Raw genomic sequence first — 20,950 nt, forward strand, 5'->3', positions numbered from 1 at the left:
TAGAACAGGGTTAACAATAGCAAACAATCTTCGTAGCTCTGAAGATAAAATGAGATAATATTTATAAAGGGCTTAGCTTAGTGCCCAGCACATAGTAGGCGTTTCACACAAGCTTATTTCCTTCCTTCGCCAAACTGCCAAAAGTAGTCCAACCTGCGCCCCACAAACTTCCTGAGGCAGTATGACATAAGGAATAAAGCATGGCTGGGCCAGAGGGAGGTTACTCTTTTCCTGTTTTTCACCCTTATGCCCGGGTCCCGCCTCTCAGACTGAAAAACTGAAGCGGAAAGGGCGGAGGGACGGGACCTGGGGATGGGTGGGTGGAGTCGAATACAGCCAGGCGTCACTCCACCCCGCCCCTCGCCCCGCCCCGTAGAACCTGAGGCGGGGCTCGTAGAGGTCATTTGGTCAGGAGGCGTGGCTGCAGGAGGACGCGCAGATCAAGATGGCGCCGTCCCTGCAATTTCTTCCATCGCTGTCCCGCTTCCTCTCCGGATCCTCGCTGCCGAGCCACAGTGAGTGTCCCCATTGCCCGCGATAGCTTCTTCTGGGTCCCTCTCTCTCCCCCTCCCTTGGGGGAGTACGTGGAAGGAGGAGTGGGGCGCATTTCACGCGTGCTTCGAGCTGGCCTTGTCCGTGACCTTCGGACGCCCCCCCAATTGCGTCCCCAGGCGTGTTCCCTATTCTTGTCACTCCTCCCCCCCCCCATGCACCTTTTCTCTTGCCATCCCAAGCACTGCCTCCCTTAATCTCTCCATTAACTTCTCCATTAACCTCAATCTTCTTCCTCCGTGTCCTGGAAAATGGGACGATAACTGTCAATATTTTTCAGTCAATACTATTAGCTCACATTTGTTTTTTCTTTAAAGAATGTCATTTCATTTTTAACTGCATATAAAAACAGCTATTAACATTCGTTTTTTATAATTGTGGATCTCCAAATTCCTCCCCTCCATCTCCTGACCCCCTACTTGAGAAGGCAAGCACTTTGATACAGATTATGCATGTGTAGTCATGCAAAACATAGTTTTAAGAATAAAAATTTTAAATTTCCCTTTTTTCAATTATATGTAAAAAGCTAACATTTTTAAAAATTTTGAGTTCTAAATTCTCTCCTTCCTCATTCAGCTGGAATTTGCATAGCACTATAAGAGTTGCAAAACACTTGATCCAGTTCTTACCTTTATTTTACAGATGGAGAAACTGAGGCTGAGAAAGGTTAAGCGACTTGCCCAGGGTTACCCAGCAAGTATATGTCAGAGTCATTATTTGAACTAGGATCTCACTCATTCTGAGTCTACTGTACCACCCATCTTTTAGGTTTTAGAGCAGAATGGAATTTTTATATAGCTTGTCCAGCCCCATATGTGTTGCTACAAATATTAAGCACCTGCTATGTGCATCAACACAAGGGTAGCCACTTGGGTCATAAGATAAGATCTTGCTACCCTAACAGAAGAGTCCTTAATGATTTGCAAAGTACTTTTCCCAAAGCAGTGCTGAGAAGATGCTGATAAAAGTATGATTCCCATTTTACAGATGAGGAAACTGAAGGTCAGAGTGGCACAATGGATAGAACACCTAAGCTTGGAGTCTGAGACTTAAGTTCAAGTCCAGTTTCAGACACTTACTGGCTTTGAGCCTGTGCAAGTCATTTATCCTCCATTTATCTTAGTTTCTTCCTCTGTAAAATGAGGATAATTATAATAACACCTACCTCACAGAATTATTGTAAGGATCAAATGAGATAATAATTGTAAATATCTTATTGCAGTGTCTGGAACATAGCAAGCACTATATAAACATTAGTTATTATTATTTTTGTCAGGAATCACATTAAGGTTATAGTTACAACTGTTCTAGGACTTTTTTAAGTTTTCCACTCACAAATTCATTTCTATGCCTTTTTTTACATACTTTCCATGATTGAAATGAACATCTTCCTTAGTTTTGCCTTATTGGATCCCTAGATTCCATAAGGTCTTAGCTCATATTTCTTCTCCTACTTGAGGTTTTTCCTGATCCCCATCAATTGATAGGGTGCTTTCCTCAATGATTTCTTTCTTTTTTTTTTAAAACCCTTACCTTCTGTCTCAGAGTCAATACTATGTATTGCCTCTAAAGCAGAAGAGTGGTAAGGGTAGGCAATGGGGGTCAAGTGACTTGCCCAGGGTCACACAACTAGGAAGTGTCTGAGGCCAGATTTGAATCTAGGACCTCCCATCTCTAGGCCTGACTCTCAATCCACTGAGCTACCCAGCTGTTCCCCCCCCCCTCCCCCAATGTTTTCTGAATTTATTTTGGCTACTTTTAGAGGATAAGTCTCTTAACCTCTTAGTGCCTTCAGGCAACTCTCTAAAATTGAATTACTGAACAGATGTGGATTTGCATTGGGAAAGGATTTCCCTACTTTTTTCTTCCACTAAAATATTTTTATTTGTTTTTTCCCAATATAAGATATAAGCTCCTTGAGGGCAGAGATTGTTTTGGTTTTGTCTTTGTGTCCCCAGTGTTTATCACAGTACTAAACATATCATAGACATTTAATAAATGCTTGTTGAAGTGAACAGGGGAATGAGACACCAATGCAAACTTTAAAATGTACACTATAGGGGCAGCTAGGTGGCTCAGTGGATAGAAAGCCAAGCAAGGAGATGGGAGGTCCTGGGTTCAGATCTGACCTCAGACACTTCTAGTCACATTTCCTTACTTTGTGACTCTGGGCTAGTCACTTAACCCCAATTGCTTATCCCTTATCACTCTTCTGCCTGAGAACTGATATTGATTCAAAGACAACAAGTAGGATTTTTTTTTAAAAATGCACACTATTATATGGTAAAGGCATTAGAAGGTACAAAACAAAGTGGTGTGCCTAGTCCTTTCTATTTTTTTACCTATGCCAACCTCCACATCAATTCTGCTGTTGATGTAGTCTAGAATGAGGTCACACAATTAAATATGTCTTTTTGCCACACACAAAAAATGCCTAGGAACTATCGACTTGTTATATAAATTAAAAATAAATCATTGATAAAACTTGAAAACACATACTTGTTTTCTCTTTTAGCTTTGGCTCGTTCAGTATTTTACATTCGAGACTTCCCAAATGATAAACCTAACTGGCTGAAAGTTATACTAACTTTGGGCACTGCTGCAGGCCTGTGGACCTATGTAAGTATTCCCTTGCACAAAGTATCAAGTTATTCAATATAGGAAACAGAAGACTAGTAGTAGAGAATAAAGATGTGAAATGGAAAGTTGCTGATTGTGTTTAATCAGCTATCAGATTTGTGTATGTTGTAGACTTTCAGAATTGAAAGGAATCTTGGAACCATCTAGACAAAACTGTACCTCAAAAAGAATTTCCTTTATGGCATACCTGACAAGTGATCATCCAGCATTTACTTCACTTTTTTTCCCTTTCACTAAACCCTTACCTTCTGTTTTAGTATCAGTTCTAAGACAGAAGAACAGCAAGTGCTAAGCAGTTAGGGTTAAGTGACTTGCTCAGGTTCACACAGCTAGGAAATGTCAGAGCCCAGATTTGAACCCAAGACTTCCCAGTTTCAGACCTGGCTCTCTCTACGCTGTGCACCTGGCTGCTACTTCACTTTCAGTAAAGGACAAACACTCTTATCTCCCAAGGCAGCCCATTCTGCCTTTTTTTTTTTTAAACCCTTACTTTCCATCTTGAAATTAATACTGTGTATTGGTTCCAAGTCAGAAGAATGGTAAGGGCTAGGCAATGGAGGTTAAGTGACTTGCTCAGGGTCATATAGCTAGGAAGTGTCAGAGGCCAGATTTGAACCCAGGACCTCCTACCTCTGGGCCTGGCTCTCAATCCACTGAGCGACCCAGCTGCAAACCACCCTCACCCCCCGCCCCCCCATTCTGTTTTCTAATAGCTCTGTTAGAAAGTTTTTCTTTACATCAAGCCTTTTTGTAGCTTCTACTCATTACAACTAGTTCTACACTTTGGGACCAAGCAGAACAAGTCTCATCCTTCTTCCAAGTGACATTCCTCCAGATATTTAAAGACAACTATCATTCCCCTTCACCACCTCCAAGACATCAACTTCTTAAACTTATCCTTATATGTCATCAACTTAAACTTGAAACATTTCACTCTCCTGTTTGACTTCTGGACCATCAGTTTCCTTTCTTTTGTTATTACTGTTGTTGTTCAGTCATTTTCTTTTTTTGTTTTTGTTTTTCCATTTACATGTAGAAACAATTTTTTGACAATTTTTTTGACATTTTATTTTTCAGATTCTCTTTCACTCTCCTTCCCTCCCTCCCTTCCAGAGGTGGTAGATAGTCTGATATAGATTATACCGGTACTTTCATACAGTACATATTGGCATATTGCTCATATCTTAACAGAAGACACAAATCACACATACAGTAAAAAACTCAACAAGGAAATATAGCAAAAGATTGCATTCTTTGATCTGCCATCAGACTCCAACAGTTCCTTCTTTGGCTATGGAGAGCACTTTTCATCATGTGTCTCTTGTGGGTGTCTTGCTTTGTAATCAGTGTCCTTCTAACACATAGTGACTGGGACAGACTACAACAAGACTATTACTACCTTCCTGGGAGTCGGGTCTCTTGATGCCTCCTAGGATCACATTAACTTTTGTGGCTGCCATTCTACACCACTGACCCACATTGAACTTAAAATTCATTAATACCCACAGATCTTTTTTCAGCTGAACTAAATAGCCATATTTCCCCTGTCTTACAACTTTGAAATGATATTTTGAACCCAGATTTAAGAAGGCCAAGTTAATGCTATACATGTTCAGAGTCTTCGTAGGAGAGATAAAGAGTCCTAAGGAGTGCTTTCATATTATAACACTATAGATTCTGTAAGTAGTGGGGAAAATTCCCCAAGTAGTTTAAAAAAACACAAAGATTCTTTAGTTATTTCTGACAATGTCCAGGAAAGGGGAAAAAAAGGATGATAGCAGAGATAGGCATAGGAAAGTTGGTCCTTGTCAATATTTCTTGCATTGTGTTGTGGCATTCATCTAGACCAGTGATGGACAAACTAGATGTGGCCCCCTGAAATGTTCTATCAGGCAGTGGAACATTATTCCTAATTTTACGAATAAAATGATTAGTATACAATACAATGAAACTTCGAAAGAGTTGCCTTAGAAACAGACTGACAGATGAGTATTTCCTTTCCTTTGGTCCCCTCTTTAAAAAGTTTGCCCATCACTGATATAGACTTTTACTATGCCCTCTTTATTCTGCCTTTCGGTGTCCTGAATGTCACTGAGACATCTTATCTAGGGAAAAGGAAAAACAGTTAGCAGGATATAGAAATGAAATTCCATTTGACCAATTCTAAGCCTGGATCTTCTTCCAGATTATGCTGTCTAATTCCAGGTGTCTCTCAGATTTCTGTCCTAAAAATTAATGTTTCCTGAAAATGTTACTATTTATAACTCAAAAGATTTTAATCATTTGAAATGTGACTATAACTCATTCCATATTTTTTTTTAATTTTTTTTTAAACCCTTAACTTCTGTGTATTGGCTCCTTGGTAGAAGAGTGGTAAGGGTGGGCAATGGGGGTCAAGTGACTTGCCCAAGGTCACACAGCTGGGAAGTGTCTGAGGCCGGATTTGAACCAGGACCTCCCATCTCTAGGTCTGGTTCTCAATCCACTGAGCTACCCAGCTGCCCCCCTCATTCCATATTTTAATAGATTTTTTTTATTTAATCCATGTAGGTCATAATTTGTGCACGCTTTCTCATCCTATATTTTTCTTGTCTTCCAAGGAGAAGGTCTTTTTTCAAAGACCTAAGCGCTTTCTTCTAGATCTATAGAGTTCTATCCTATTCCCTCTTCTCTTCTCCCTCTATACTACTTCACTTGGTGATCTCATCAACTCCCATCTCTTTGCTAATGATTCTCAAATTAATTATCCTGCCCCAAACTTTTTTCGCCTCAAGTCAACATCCAATTGCCTTTCTAGAATGCATCTGCCTTTTACACACTTTGAGCTGGATGTCCCTTATAATATCGTAAAACTCAATATGCCCAAAACTGAACTCATTATCTTTCTTTCTAAATCCTTCCACACCCCTACACTTCCACCTCATCTTTCCCATCACTGAGAGAACAATTCTATCCTCCCAATCTCTCAGGCTTTCAACCTAGGAGTCATCCTGGATTCCTTGCTGTCTCTCATCCTCCATATCCAATTGGATGCAAAGGCCTTCTGATTTTACTCTTGCAACAGCATTCACTTCTCTTCTCTGACACTGCCACCATTCTGGTACATGCCCTCATCATCTCATGATTACAGTAGGCTATTAGTGGGTCTGCCTATCTCAAGTCCCTTCTTTCTCCAATACATCTTCTATTCGGCTACTAAAGTGAATTTCCTAAAGTATAGGTCCCACCAAGTCACCTCTCTATTCAGTTAATTACATTGGCTCTCTTCTACCTCTAGAAGCAAATAAAAAATGCTATGTTTGGAATTCAGAGCCCTTTATAACTTAGCCCCCTCCTGCCTTTCAAATCTTCTTATACTTTAATCCCCAACATATACTTTTTGATCCAGTGACTCCAGCCTCCTAGCTGTTCAGCAAACAAGATGCTCTATCTCTTGGCTTTAGTCATCTTTTCTGCCTGTCCCCCAATACTCTCTCTCTTCCACTCTCAAAACTGACCTCACTGGCTTTTTTTTATTTTATTTTAATTAATTAGTTAAGAGTATTTTTCTATGGTTACATGATTCATGTTCTTTCTCTCCCCTCCTTCCATCCCCCCTCCTGTAGCCAATGAGCAATTCCACTTGTTTTTACATGTATCATTGGTCAAGACTTATTTTCTTATTATTAATATTTGGAATAGAGTGATCGTTTAGAGCAGGGGTTGGCAACCTTTTTGGCCATGAGAGCCATAAACGCCACATTTTTAAAAATGTAATGTCGTGAGAGCCGTACAGTGCTCACAGTGCCGCTCCTGTAATAGCACCTGAAAAAAAATTGCCTTTATGGCTCCTGCAGAAAGAGCCACATCTGGCCCTCAAAAGAGCCAGATACGGCTCCAGAGCCATATGTTTCCAACCCCTGGTTTAGAGTCTACATCCCCAATCATATCCCCATCGAACCATATGATCAAGCAGTTATTTTTCTTCTGTGTTTCTACTCCCACAGTTCTTTCTCTGGATGTGGATAGTGTTCTTTCTCACAAGTCCCTCAGCATTGTTCTGGATCATTGCATTGCTGCTAGTAGAGAAATCCATTACATTCAATTTTACCACAGTGTATCAGTCTCTGTGTACAGTGTTCTCCTTGTTCTACTCCTTTCACTCTGCATCAGTTCCTAGAGGTCCTTCCAGTTCACATGGAATTCCTCCAGTTCATTATTCCTTTCAGCACAATAGTATTCCATCACCAACAGATACCACCATTTGTTTAGCCATTGCCCAACTGAAGTATATCCCCTCATTTTCCAATGTTTGCCACCACAAAGAGTGCAGCTATAAATATTTTTATACAAGTCTTTTTCCTTATGATCTCTTTGGGGTATAAACCTAGCAGTATATGGCTGGATCAAAAGACAGACAGTCTTTTAAAGCCCTTTGGGCGTAGTTCCAAATTGCCATCCAGAATGGTTAGATCAATTCACAACTCCACCAGCAATGCATTAGTGTCCCAATTTTGCCATATCCCCTCCAATATTTATTACTTTCCTTTGCTGTCATTTTAGCCAATCTGCTAGGTGTGAGGTGGTACCTCAGAGTTGTTTTGATTTACATTTCTCTAATTATAAGAGATTTAGAACCTTTTTCATGTACTTATTGGTAGTTTTGATTTCTTTATCTGAAAATTGCCTATTCATGTCCCTTGCTCATTTATCAATTGCGGAGTGGCTTGCCTTTTTGTACAATTGATTTAGCTCCTTATAAATCTGAGTAATTAGGCCTTTGTCAGAGGTTTTTGTTATAAAGATTTTTTTCCCCAATTTGTAACATCCCTTCTAATTTTGATTGCATTGGTTTTGTTTGTACAAAAACTTTTTTAATTTAATGTAATCGAAATTATTTATGTTACATTTTGTAATATTTTCTAACTCTTGTTTAGTCTTAAAATCTTTCCTTTCCCATAGATCCGACAGGTAAACTATTCTGTGTTCACCTAATTTACTTATAGTTTCCTTCTTTATATTCAAGTCATTCACCCAGTCTGAATTTATCTTCTTGTAGTTTGTGAGATGTTGATCTAAACCTAAATCTCTCCCATACTGTTTTCCAATTTTCTTAGTAGTTTTTGTCGAATAGTGGATTTTTGTCCCAAAAGCTGGGCTCTTTGGCTTTGTCATATACTGTTTTGCTGAGGTTATTTACCCCAAGTCTATTCCACTGATCTTCCCTCTGTCTCTTAACCAGTACCAAATTCTGGTTTCTTTTAAGACCCAACTAAAATCCGTTCTTTTTTTGGGATGCCTTCTTCATCTCCTCTAAATTCCATGCCTTCCCTCTGTATCCCACTTATTTTATTTCTTATTTGTATTTATTTCTCATTTTGTATATATTTGTTTGTATGTTGTCTCCCCCCGTGAGATTATAAACTCCTTGAGAGCAAAGAACTATCTTTTGCCTCTTTTTATATTGGAAGGACTTAGCACAGTGCCTGGCACATAGGAGGTGTTTAATAAATGTTTGTTGATTGATTCATGGACCTTAAAGCTAGATTGTTGTAATTACTTTTTGTGATAATTACTTTGCTGGAAATCACATTTGCAGTTGATAGGATCTTGAAATAAGAGAGTTGAATAAGAACTTCTTGAGTGACAATAGCAATTAAAAAAAAAGCTCAACCTAATACTTATGTGCCTTCCTTCCCTTTATCTCCTCTCTACTCTTACCTTTTTTGTCTTGTCCTGAATTTTCTCATAGGTGTGGTTTGAGAAGGAAAAGGGAATTGAAGGTTACTGGTTACTTGTTTCTTGATTGAATAATGATTGACTTTGAATTCATATTTTTTAATATTTGTAATAAGACTTACTTAATAGAAGAAATCTTCTGATTGGTTCACTTCAGTTTTACTTAAGAGTAATTGTTTTGAAGGGGAAAATTTTTTTTTAAACTTTTTAAAGATTATTTGGTTTTTAATAATGACATAGAGACAAAACTATAGATAGGAAGATAAAAACTGAAACAAAAAACATATGCCAAAGTGGATGACTGATCACATAATTCTGGCAATGGTAACAATATGTGTTTTATAACAGAGCATGAGCTGTCTTCCATGGCAGGAAACTCAGAAGCTTAGAAATAGGACTCCCAAGGGGCAGCTAGGACTGGCTCAGTGTATAGAAAGCCAGGTCTGGAGACAGGAGGTCCTGGGTTTAAATCTAGCCTTAGATACTTCCTGGGCAAGCCACTTAACCCCAGCTGCCCGGCACTTTCAGTTCTTCTGCCTTCAAAATGATACTTAATTTTGATTCTAAGACAGAAAATAAAAGTTTAAAAAAAAAAAAGCCACCCAAATCAACTCTATATTCCCTTCATAACCAACTAAAGCTATAGCATCTGTTTATCTAAATACTTCTTAAAATGTTATTTCTATCCTACATCAGACTCATGGGATAATAAAATTACCTTTTTATTTATACTGACTTGAACTTCTTTAAGCTTTATAGGATAGGATACCTTTAGTTCTGTTGTACCAAATTTTTATAAACAAGTATTATGTTCACCCTGGACATATCATTCATGATTCAAAAGTTCTAATTATTTTTGTCTAACCTGATATTGAAAAATATAATTGTTGGTAGATTGTTCCTTTGAAATTTCACAGGGAAACATCTCTTAACAGATAGGTGATAGACCATAGATGTAGAATTAATAATGCTTAGACCTTTACACATATTTTGATTTGTTTTTGCTTAATTGTTTTTATTTGTTATAAGAGTAAAGGGCACAAGGGAAACCATTGGGAAGCAAAAAAAAAAACTAGTGTGAAAACTATATTTTTCTATCTTTAATTGTTACTGTCTTCTAGCTCCTCAAACAACACAATGAAGATATTTTAGAATATGAAAGGAGAAAAGGGCTGGAATAAATTATTTGAATCTGTTTCTTTCCTAATTGTAAGTATGTAAGTTTTTATTAAATTAAAGAGATTTGGAAGTAGCTTTTATCTTCTAATGCTAATCTGGCCAATTTCTAGATAAACTATATCAGTGGTTTCTCTTCTTGTTACATGATTAATGCTTATTTATACCACATTGTTTTTTATATTACTCTAATGCCACATCAGTATGTGAGGATGAACTGTATATTCTTTGATGGTAAAGCACACATATTATAGGTTCTGTATGACTACCATTATAGGATCAGGCTAACCAAATTTGGAGATATTCGCCATCAGGCTGGCTGTAGAAGGTGAATTTTTCAGTCTCAAAAACTGTCTGTTAATTTTTTAAATGCTTGCATATGCTTCATTAGAAGGGATACCAATATTAGATCTTTGAATTACTGTTTTCTATAAAAAAAAATTTTATTGTCTCTTGATCTTCTTTTATGAGTATATATAAATATCATTTATTATTATTCCTATGCCAATTCTACTACTATTATTACTTCTGCATAAGATCATACAGTTATTAAATGTCTGAAACAATATAAGAATCTAGGCCTTCTAATTCTAAATCCTTTGAGTGATTATTTTTCCATTACACTATGTTCCCTCATGCGACCACACACAGGTACCCCTATATTTACAACAAGTGATCCATTCAACAGACATTTCTCCCTGATTGTGTTGAAAGCACTGGGAGTACCAGGACAAAAAAGAAATAATCCCTGTCCTCAGGGAACATTTTTTGTTTTCCTCTTTGTGTCCATTGAACCAGTGATATCATTGGTATAGCATTGAAGAAGAGGGAACTCCCTCTACCAGTACAGCTGCTCTTTAACTTAGAGACTCTAAGACATTGTGCCAATACTTTCTAAAATGTGTCAGAAGCAGGATTTAAACCCTGCCTTTCTAACTTTGAGACTGGTTCTCCATCCATTTTGTCATATATCCTCAGTAATCATTTCTTCAAATTGTCATTCAGTATCTGACTACTGTACTATTATGCCTATCTGGAAGCATGCAATTTAAATTATGAATGAATCAAAAACATAGCTGACTAATTAAAGATGGTCAGAATTGAAGCATGAAATATCAAATTTAGAATAGCCCGTACTACTTGCTTTGGCAACACATATACTAGAGTAAAATAGGCTATATATTAGTTTCATGAGTTTCCTATATCTTTGAGGTTTAAGTTTTGTTCTCCAAATCAGGTTCTTTTTATCATCCCACTCAGTTTCCTTTTCTTGCCTCTACCTATTTATTCACTATTCATTCATAAATATTAAAGACTAGAAATAAGAAGTTATTATTCACTCAGCAATAAAATGCACTAATTATTCTTTATATGCCCAGAATCATAGTTTGGGTGAGAGAGATCAGGGATGGCAATAGAAATAAAATTAAAACTAGAACCTGGCCTCAAGTAATTTTTAATTCTAGTTGCAATAGGGAAAAAAAAACCAGTTCATTTCAGTAAATACCAACTCTGGTAAACAGTGAGGATACAAAAAATGGCATTACTGGGGATCATAAGCAAGTTAAAAATTATGCACAACAAATTATACACATTAATTGTCCATTAGAGAATGCCAAAAAAGAAACCATGTCCAGGTGAGTTAAGGAAGGTTTTTAGAGGAAGTAAGTCTTATGTTGTGATGAATAATCCTTTATTATACATACTTAATATAGATATGATTATTTTGTCACTTTCTCCACAGCTATTCTCTATTTATTTTCAGGTTAAGTTTTCATGGCATGTTGGAGTATGTACTAGGCTTAGAATCCAAAAAATTTTGGATTCCACCTCTTAGGATGAATGGTTTTGTGGCTCTGGGCAGCTAACTTAACTTTTCTGTGTTTCAGGAAACCCTTTAGTACCAACCCAGAGAATTTTAGGCTGGTTGTTATGTATTGGCAGAGAAAATTCCCACATCAACAATTCCCCATCTTGAGAAAATCACAGATACTTCTAGTACTCTTGGGAATTAGTGTTTATTAGTGAACTCTGAATTCAGATGCAATAGTTTAGTTTTTCTGATTGTAGCAGTTGGAAGTAATAAGAAAAATAGTATTCCTTAGTGCAATGAAAACTGATGAGAATGATTTAGGCTGGCTTTTCTTTTTATCTATTTTGAAAAGCACCATAATTATAGTTGTCATAACCAGTGATAAACATGTACAGAATACCTGGCATGCTTCAGCTTTTGTACAAAATGACAAACTTCGTGTGTGCCTTGATAAAAATGAACTAAATTTACATAATTTGAATACTATTTAAAATGCATTGAAAGAACTTACTATTCAAAGGAATCTAATAGTTGATACTTTTATAAAACAAAGAACCATTCCCTAATTTACCTCTTTGCAAATCTGGGTTTTCATGCCTTCTGCTATTCAAAGCAGAACATGCTTATATTCTGTTGAATATTGAGTTAAGTTATATATAGTATAGAGTAGACATTGACAACATAAATAAAATGGCATTACATATCAAAAATATGAAATTAAATCAGACTTTGAATTTCCGTATCCTATACCCGCGGTATCAAATTTAAATAGAAACATGGGCTACTGATCCATATGTAAGGATATGTGTATATATCTGGTACATATGATATGCAGGCTGCATGTTGATTTAGTTTAAAAATGTAATATCTGTATTTTATTGAAATTTTATTTATTAGAATTTGTTAACTCTTTCCCAGTTATATTTTAGTCTGATTTGGGCAGCACTTGGGTGAGTTGTGGGCCACACATGGTGTATTTGACCCCTCTGTCCTAGACTACCACTGTTTATCTTACTGTGATAAAGGTTTGGCTAATTAAAATAATACTATTCTTTTTTTCCCATGATTTTAGGTGTACTGTAAGAAGTGAAGATAACCAGTTTGTGGGTCCATGGAATGATATATCAGAAAAACAACTTATATTAAGATTTCTGTATGGTATCACAAAAATGTACAAATAAAAACTTGCCTAAAAAGGATATCTGAAATCCAGCCTCCGACACTTCCCAGCTGCGTGACCCTGGGCAAGTCACTTGACCCCCATTGCCCACTGTTACCGCTCTTCCACCTAGGAGCCAATACACAGAAGTTAAGGGTTTAAAAAAAAAATAAAAACGATATCTGCCCACTTTTCAGATTATATACAGCCTATCAATTTGTAGAAAAGTCAGTTTGGAACCAGTGTTTAATCTAGTTATGTAGATGATAGGGACCTTACTTATATTTGTTAGGCATCAATATAGATATGTAAATTAAGAATTTTGGTAAAAATAAAATGAAACCCACAGCCTGAAATTGAACGGTAGTAGTTATTATTTTATGGCCATTATTCTCTATCATCAGATACAATGTTGTCCTGACAGTGGTAATTCAGAAAGTTGGTGGGAATTCCCTTTTAGTTGATAGTTTCAAGTTCATTCTGCCAAGATGACTTTTTCCTAATGTGAAGTCTTATTTAAGATTCTAAATGTTAATTATTTAACAGTTAGCAGATTAGAAAGACAAGGGTGCCTCTAGCAAATCAGAAAAGGTTGCCCTCTTTATTTTCTTCTAGGGGTTAGAAAAATACAGAGATGAGTATGAAAACTAGCACCCAATCTCTGTTCTTTTGTGGTTTCATGATTTACCTTTGAGTTCCTGTCCTTTCTTCACTGGGGCAAGCGTTTAATGCAACCTGTTAAGCCCTTCTTTTAGACCTGTGGTGTCTGTGATTTGGTGGATACATTGTTAGGAACTGAGGGGATACAGAAGTGATTAAACTAGTCTCTGACCTTGAGGAGTTTACCATCCTCTAGGAGAAGTAAGGTTTTACCAGGAGATCGTGATACTAAGAATGGAAAGGTTCCTGGGAAATACCAGGGAAGTGCTTTGAGAAGTCAGAAGTCATAAAGAAGAGCACCTGCTTACCAGTGAGAATGTTCCAAGATTGATTTGTCCTGGGGATCTTTACTTGTAGATAAATGAAAAATTCTACTTGTAATGTCTTATCATGCCCTTTGATTTATTTGTATTTGAAAGAATTCATTTTAGTGAGCTTTTAAAATCACACCTTCTTTTCATCATAGTTCTAATCTAATGTGGGGGAAATGACTTCCTTTTTAATTCTGTTCATCTAAATTTTAAACTATGTCCCAGTTCTGATTGAGACTTTTCCTAAAGGGACTTTGGTATCAGTACCCCAAAATTTTTAGATCTAGTAGCTTTATTTCCAAACTGTGTAGAAAAACTGTTGTTAAGTGAGGCAGTTAATTTTATTACTTTAAACTGGGAAACATTCTTTCTAAAAAATTTTGGTTATCATTCTCTGTCCTTCATCCCTGCCCCACTCCCCACATCCTCCTGAAAAAATGAGACCCAAGATGATAACCAACTGAAGGCCTTCGGTAGGAATCATTTTTAACCGACAGTGTCCATTGTTACTCATCAGCCCTATTTCATGTAGATTTAGAAGCTAAATAACATTCCTAAGGGATCTGATCATTCAATAGGCATTAAAATCTGATATTTATAAAGGAAAGCTCTAGTCACATTTAAAACATAAATGCAGCATGTCAAAATTCTTCTCCTAGATCATGTATAAATGAAGTCCCATTTTAATCTGAAAGTTTGTAAAGCATTCAATAATGCCAGTTTAAATTTTACCACAGTGGAAATAAAATGACTCAGATGGAAATGGGGGGAGTACTTTGGGCTTTGGAGTTATAATTCGATAATTTGCCACTTAGACTTTCTTCTCATTGAAGTAAAGTGTCCCAAAAGTCTTTGCACAAGTTTAAACTGTTAAAGTTGAAACCTTGTTATTTGTGGTGGGAAGATCCAGATTAGGATCTTCTATTGTTCTTAACGCTCATTGGTTGTAAATTATGTTCTTTTCTATATTGTTTCATTTAATAAGTATGCTAATAGAAATATGTAGTCTAGACTGTAAGGGAACAATGGACATAAAACAATCCTGCCTCTCACAGGTGTTCCCTATGTGATCATGTGGGAGGAGAGCATCTGGACTAGATCACCTCTCAAGTCACTTCCAGTTCTAGGTCTGTGATCCTATAAAATGAAATTCTGTTCCCCCAAAAAGCAATTTCTGGCTTACAAACAGACCCCCAAAAGTTGCTTTTTTCCTTAGAAAATCGCTTTAGAGAAGTAGTCTTTGTGCTGCCAAAACCCAGCCCTTTTAATCCCTTTGAAAGGCCAACATAGTGTCATCTTACATGCCAACACGTCACGATCAGGTAAAGGTTATCTTGTCAGTTGCCGCAGTGGATGATGCCAACCACATCTCTGCTTGTTTTCTACCCAGACAAAAAAGTGTGTCAAGGATATATGTGTCTAAGGCCAGCATCAAGTGCAATGTGGTAACAACTGTCCAAGCCCACTGAAGTTTAAAAAGAATGGGCAACAATGAACTTTATTTGAAAATTACCCAGCAGCAGAAGATAAAAATGAATTGAGCAGAAGGAGCATGTCACAGATTAGACTTATTCATTGAAAGCCCTATATTGTTTTGAGAAATACTTACTAAAGATTTTTTAAAAAATGTTTACTATCCTGCTGAGACAAATTTCCCACTTGGTTTGTATATTCTCTTAACCAGGGCAAAGTCAACCTGGGACACTAGTTATGTTAACAGTACTGTTTTCTCCCTTAACGGTTTCCTGATTTCATCTCTTGATCCCTGTTAAGTTTTTAAATGCTAGTGGTAAAATCATTTTCTTTCTCTTTGAAAATGAGAGCTACTTCTACATGTTTTATACTTTTAATGTCCCCCAGAAGAGTACTCTGTACATCATGGTTGTGTTCCAAGTGCCATTAGTCAAGAAACCATATATTAAACTGTGAAGGCACTGTGCAAGGTGACAGTGATATAAAGACCAAGTTAATAACCTAATTAAGTCTCTGTTAATAACAAGGATAAACGTAAGAAGCCACTGTGTCGCACAGGGTTTTTATTTCCTTGCAACTTTCTTAATTACAGAAAAAATGTAATTGTAATCAAGAGAGATGAAATGCTTTGTTATACCAGGAAACTTGAAAGTGGAAGCACATACCTAGCTGTTAGTTCTACTAAAAGTGAAGAAAAATAAGTTTGAGTACACACAGAAAACATCTCTCACCCCAGACAACTCAACAATGTTAAATGGGTAAATGTGTATATTGCTAAAGGGAATAAATGAATGATTTGACATGAAGTTATGCAGCCATGAGTACTCATGACTGCCAAAATTTTCTTTCACAAATTTTTAATTTTTTTTTTGTTTTTTATGCTGCTAACACATTCCCCAAATGTGAAATTTCTCCCTCGCTCTGTCCCAGAGAGCCATTCCATGTCACAATCTTAAAGGATAAAAAGAACTAGAGAAAAAAATAGCCAAACCAATCGATATGTCAGTGTTCTTCACCCATGGACTTCACATCTCTGGATTGAGCTGGGAGGGTTCTCATATCTCTTCTTTGGGATTATGTCTGATTTTTGCAAACTGCAGCATTACTTTTAATTTATGGTTATTCTATCCATAGACATTGTTGAAGTCAATATATTGATTTCTTGACTCTGCTTACAGATTATGTAAGCCTGTGCTTCTGTGTATTCAGCATACTTATCATTCTTACAGCACAGAAATAGTCCATTCACATCACCATTTGTTTGACCATCCCTCAGTTCAATGGGCATCTACTTTGTTTCCAGTTCTTTGCTACCATGCAAAAAAAGCTGCTATAAATAAATTGTCTAAAGATTTTTCTTGTTACCAATCACCTTCATGTACATACACAATAATGGAATCTCTGGGTCAGAGTACAGACATTTTAGTCCAGATAATATGTAATTATTTGCATAATTCCAAAGTGCTTTCCAAAATGATTATACTAATTCAGAGCTCTACAAAGAATGTATGAATATGCCCATCTTTCACAACTCCAACATTGACTATTCCTGTCTTTTGTCATCTTTGCCAATTTGCTGCTCGTAAGGTAAAATCTCAGGATTATTTAGATTTGAGGCATCGAGATGGTGTAATAGATAAGAGTGCTGGACCTGGACTCAAGATAAGTTGAAGTACAACTTCAGAGACTGACTGGCTGCGTGACCTTTAACTTTAGTTACTTAAGCTCCAGTTTCCTCATCTGTAAAATGGAAATAATAATACCTGCTTCAAAGGGTTGTTGTTGAGGATAAAATTAGATCATTATAAAGTGCCTGGGCCATAATAAGTGCCATATAAATGTTAGGTATGTATTATTGGTGATTTTGAGCATCCTTTCATAATGATTGTTAATAGTTTGCAATCTTTTGAGTACTCCACATTTTTCTGACCACTTTGTTGCGGAATGGCTATTCTTCTTAAGTATACATATATAGATAGGTATCGATAGTTGTGTGTACATGTGTGTGTACATATCTGTGCATGCATGTATATATGTGTGTGCACGCATATATATGTATATACAAACACACACATTCTGGATGTTACCCCCTTACCTAAGAACTCTGATAACAATGATTTACTCCCTGCCACATTCAATCACTTCCTTTTAAAAATACAGATGCATCCATTTTATTTCTGCAGTTTTCCTGTTCAAAAATTTCAGTGAGTTTTCTGATCATGTAAAAGCACTTAGTGCAGTACCCAGCACATAGTAGGCACTATACAAATGCGTATTCCCTTCCCTTCCCCTTTTCAGTGGTCCCCATGGATCTGTGGCACAGAAAATTGTCCAACAAGTCTAAACAGTAACCCAGGAAGCCCTCACAGATGAGCCAAAGGTCCCTCAAATAGGCCTTATCAAGTAGGATCTGCATAGGAATGAAGTACAAGTTCAAACTCAACTCTTCTCTACCTCTGGCTGAGGTGAAGGGCACTGAATGCCTGAGCAGATTCCAAGAAACAGAAATTTGGTGGCAAAATATCCCAGGCATGCAAGTGTAGCCTAATGTAAAGATACAGAGACCGTCACCCAAATTCAAAGGAAATTGCACAACTCAGTCAACCAAGTAATTTACTACACATTCAACTAAAATGGTTCCCTGACAACCAGGCCAAATTTCAAAGATGCAATTAATTTCATTGTGGCAAGAATCTTTAAACTTCAGTAGCAGGGAAACTGGATTTAACAACCTGCTTTGGCACCTAATCTTTCCTGGCCCCATTGAAATGGAAGTTTGCTAGTTTCCAGGGCACTGCCCATATTTCTAACCAGAAAGAGTATCCACTGCTAAGGATGCACTGTGGTAGAGTGGAAAACCCACAGTCACTTAAGGGGTCAGGGTGTGGGTTCAAATATTAGCTCCGTTACTTGCTATCTAACCTAGGACATGCTGAATTTATCTTCCTGGGCCTCAGTTTCCTTTTCTGTAAAATGAAAAGAGGACATCTGAAGTTCTTTCCAGCACCAGATTTATAATTCTTAGTCTAGTATTTGAAGGACTTCATTTTTTTTTCTTAGAGAAGGAATCTAAAGATTCTATACTTTTTTTTACCCCTTGACAGCTAGCAGCTCAGGTTGAAATTTAGGCTCCATTGGACTTGCTGAACTTTCTCTTTTCAAGAGTGTAAAAAAGCTAATTCTGACCAGAGTTTTATATTTTGGTTATGTGTAATGATTTTTTGAAGTTGTTGAGAATATTAGAAATAGGTTCAAAAATTGACTTATTAAAGACTTTATTCTATAAATATTCAATTTAATATTAAATGTATGTGCAAGATTCTGAGCTAAGTGCGATAGGGAAAACAAAGATACACAAGGCATCCCTGCCTGCAAGAAGCTGAGAATCTAGTTAAAAAGTCATGCAGAGGTAAGCATAAATTACCATATTTACTATCTCCAAACTATGCTGAAGTTATAAATTATTGTGATCACTATACTCAAAAACCAAGCTGAAATATTTGTTACATAAATGACTATATTTACTCAAACTATGTTGAAATCATTGGAAGGTTCAATTTCTCTATTATTTATGGGCTGTTGTTATTATATCTAGCTATGCCAAAATGACCAAAGGGATAAATCACCATATATACAGTATCTAAACTATGCTGAAATCATTGAAGGCATAAATGCCATATTTCCTATACCCACACTATATAAAAATCTTCAGGGGCATAAATTACTGTATTTATTTGAACTGTGCTCCAATCATCGAAGACATAAATTATTTACTCAAAATATTCTGAAACCATTTAAGTCATATATGATCAGATTTAATCAAACTATACTGCCAGAATAAATTTTTGGTTGTTTTAATGTAAAATTATTTACCCTGTGGCTTTGAACTGGGCAAAACAAAAATTTTAGTGCACCAATCCTTGAGGAAATCTGTGCCAATCCAGCCTAGGCTGATAATGAACATTAAAGGAATGAATAAAATGCCATCTTTATTGAAATTTAAAATAACCATAAAATAACATATTTAGAGCTAGAAGGGGTCTTAAAAGTCATGAAGTACAACCTGCCCTTTTTATAGATAAGAAAACCAAAACAGTTAACTGCTATAGTTTGCTTAGGGTCACACAGATAGTGTTTGCAGGAGAATTTGAATCCAGGTCTTATTGATTCCAAATCCAGTGCCTCTCTACCACACTATTCTGCCACTAAGGCATAAATAATCACATCTGTTGTACCCAAACTACACTGAAGTCATTCAAGACAACATAGCAGGATGCTAAATGGGATACTAACAATCCAGCATTTCCAATTCATGAGAATAACTATTTGATTTCTGGGGAGCAATAGAGAAGTATTTTTTTTTCTCATAGAGACACTGGAACCTTAATCTTGTAGGTAGAATATGCTGTTCTATAGGGTAAGTATTTTTTTTGTATTTATTATTATTATTATTTTAAATTTAAACCCTTACCTTCTGTCTTAGAATCAATATCGTGTATTGGTTCTAAGGCAGAAGAGTGGTTAGGGCTAGGCAGTGGGGGTTAAGTGACTTGCCCAGGGTCAAACAGGTAGCAAGTGTTTATTTATTTTTAAGTATTTTTCCATAGAAGGTAAGTATTGTTTCCTTTCGTATTTGTATATCCAATACCTAGCATAGCGCCCCTCCCTCTCACCCTATGATTTCATGAGAGTTCGAACTCCCTCTACAAATGCAAATAGATGGATGCCTGTTCTCACTTTCTGGAGAAGTTTAAAACTCTCTGAAAGAGTCTGGGGGGGTCACAGAAATGTTTAGTGACTTGAACATGGTCACGGAGCCAATATGTGTTGGAGATGGGACTTGAATGCAGATCTTTCAGATTCTAGGGCCAGTTCTCTACCCATTATGCCAAGCTGTCTCTAGCCTGGTACGTAAGCATTTAATATATGCTTGTTCTGAATAGATTAAAGTAGCACACGGCCTGATGTGCAGTTGGTTTGGGTCTAACAGCTCCTTCGCGTTATGATCGCAGTGTCACTCTTTGTGTTTTTTTTTGTTTTGTTTTTTGTTTTGTTTTTTAGATTTGGTGGGGAAGAAAGACAAGGAGGGTTCAAATTATGTGACAAGTGACAGACCATTTTCTTGTTGCCTTTCCTGGGTTGCTGTCATAACCTGACTGAAAACTGCCGAACCTCCTCTAAAGAGACTGGAAAGTGACCAGAATTAACTCGCACAGACAGCTCTGGGGGCGTGGGGGTGGGGTGGGGGAACATTTTCTAGATTCCCGCGGCAGGACTTTTAATTGTCTCTGAGGGCCGGAGTCTTGTCACGTCCCCAAACCAGCCCAGTCCTAACAGTGGCCCTCTGCAGAATAGTTCATTTCGTCCTTGCTTCTCTCTTCCTCTAGCCTCCACCGAGGTACCACAGAGAAGAGGGCTGGACCGCCTGTGGACGGGAGTCCGGGCTCC

The 20,950-nt window shown here is 37.0% G+C and overlaps 1 protein-coding gene across 1 annotated transcript; it reads left to right on the forward strand.

Annotated features, from left to right (window-relative positions):
* The first annotated feature begins 420 nt into the window (after positions 1–420).
* Positions 421–13,414, forward strand: NDUFC1 (NADH:ubiquinone oxidoreductase subunit C1). Its single transcript, XM_044680703.1, has 4 exons — positions 421–515; positions 3,068–3,171; positions 10,032–10,119; positions 12,972–13,414. The coding sequence occupies exons 1-3, from the start codon at positions 446–448 to the stop codon at positions 10,089–10,091; spliced, it is 234 nt and encodes a 77-aa protein (XP_044536638.1). The 5' UTR covers positions 421–445; the 3' UTR covers positions 10,092–10,119; positions 12,972–13,414.
* Positions 13,415–20,950: the final 7,536 nt, after the last annotated feature.

Source organism: Gracilinanus agilis, chromosome 6 (assembly GCF_016433145.1).
Source record: "Gracilinanus agilis isolate LMUSP501 chromosome 6, AgileGrace, whole genome shotgun sequence".
Taxonomy (NCBI): domain Eukaryota; kingdom Metazoa; phylum Chordata; class Mammalia; order Didelphimorphia; family Didelphidae; genus Gracilinanus; species Gracilinanus agilis.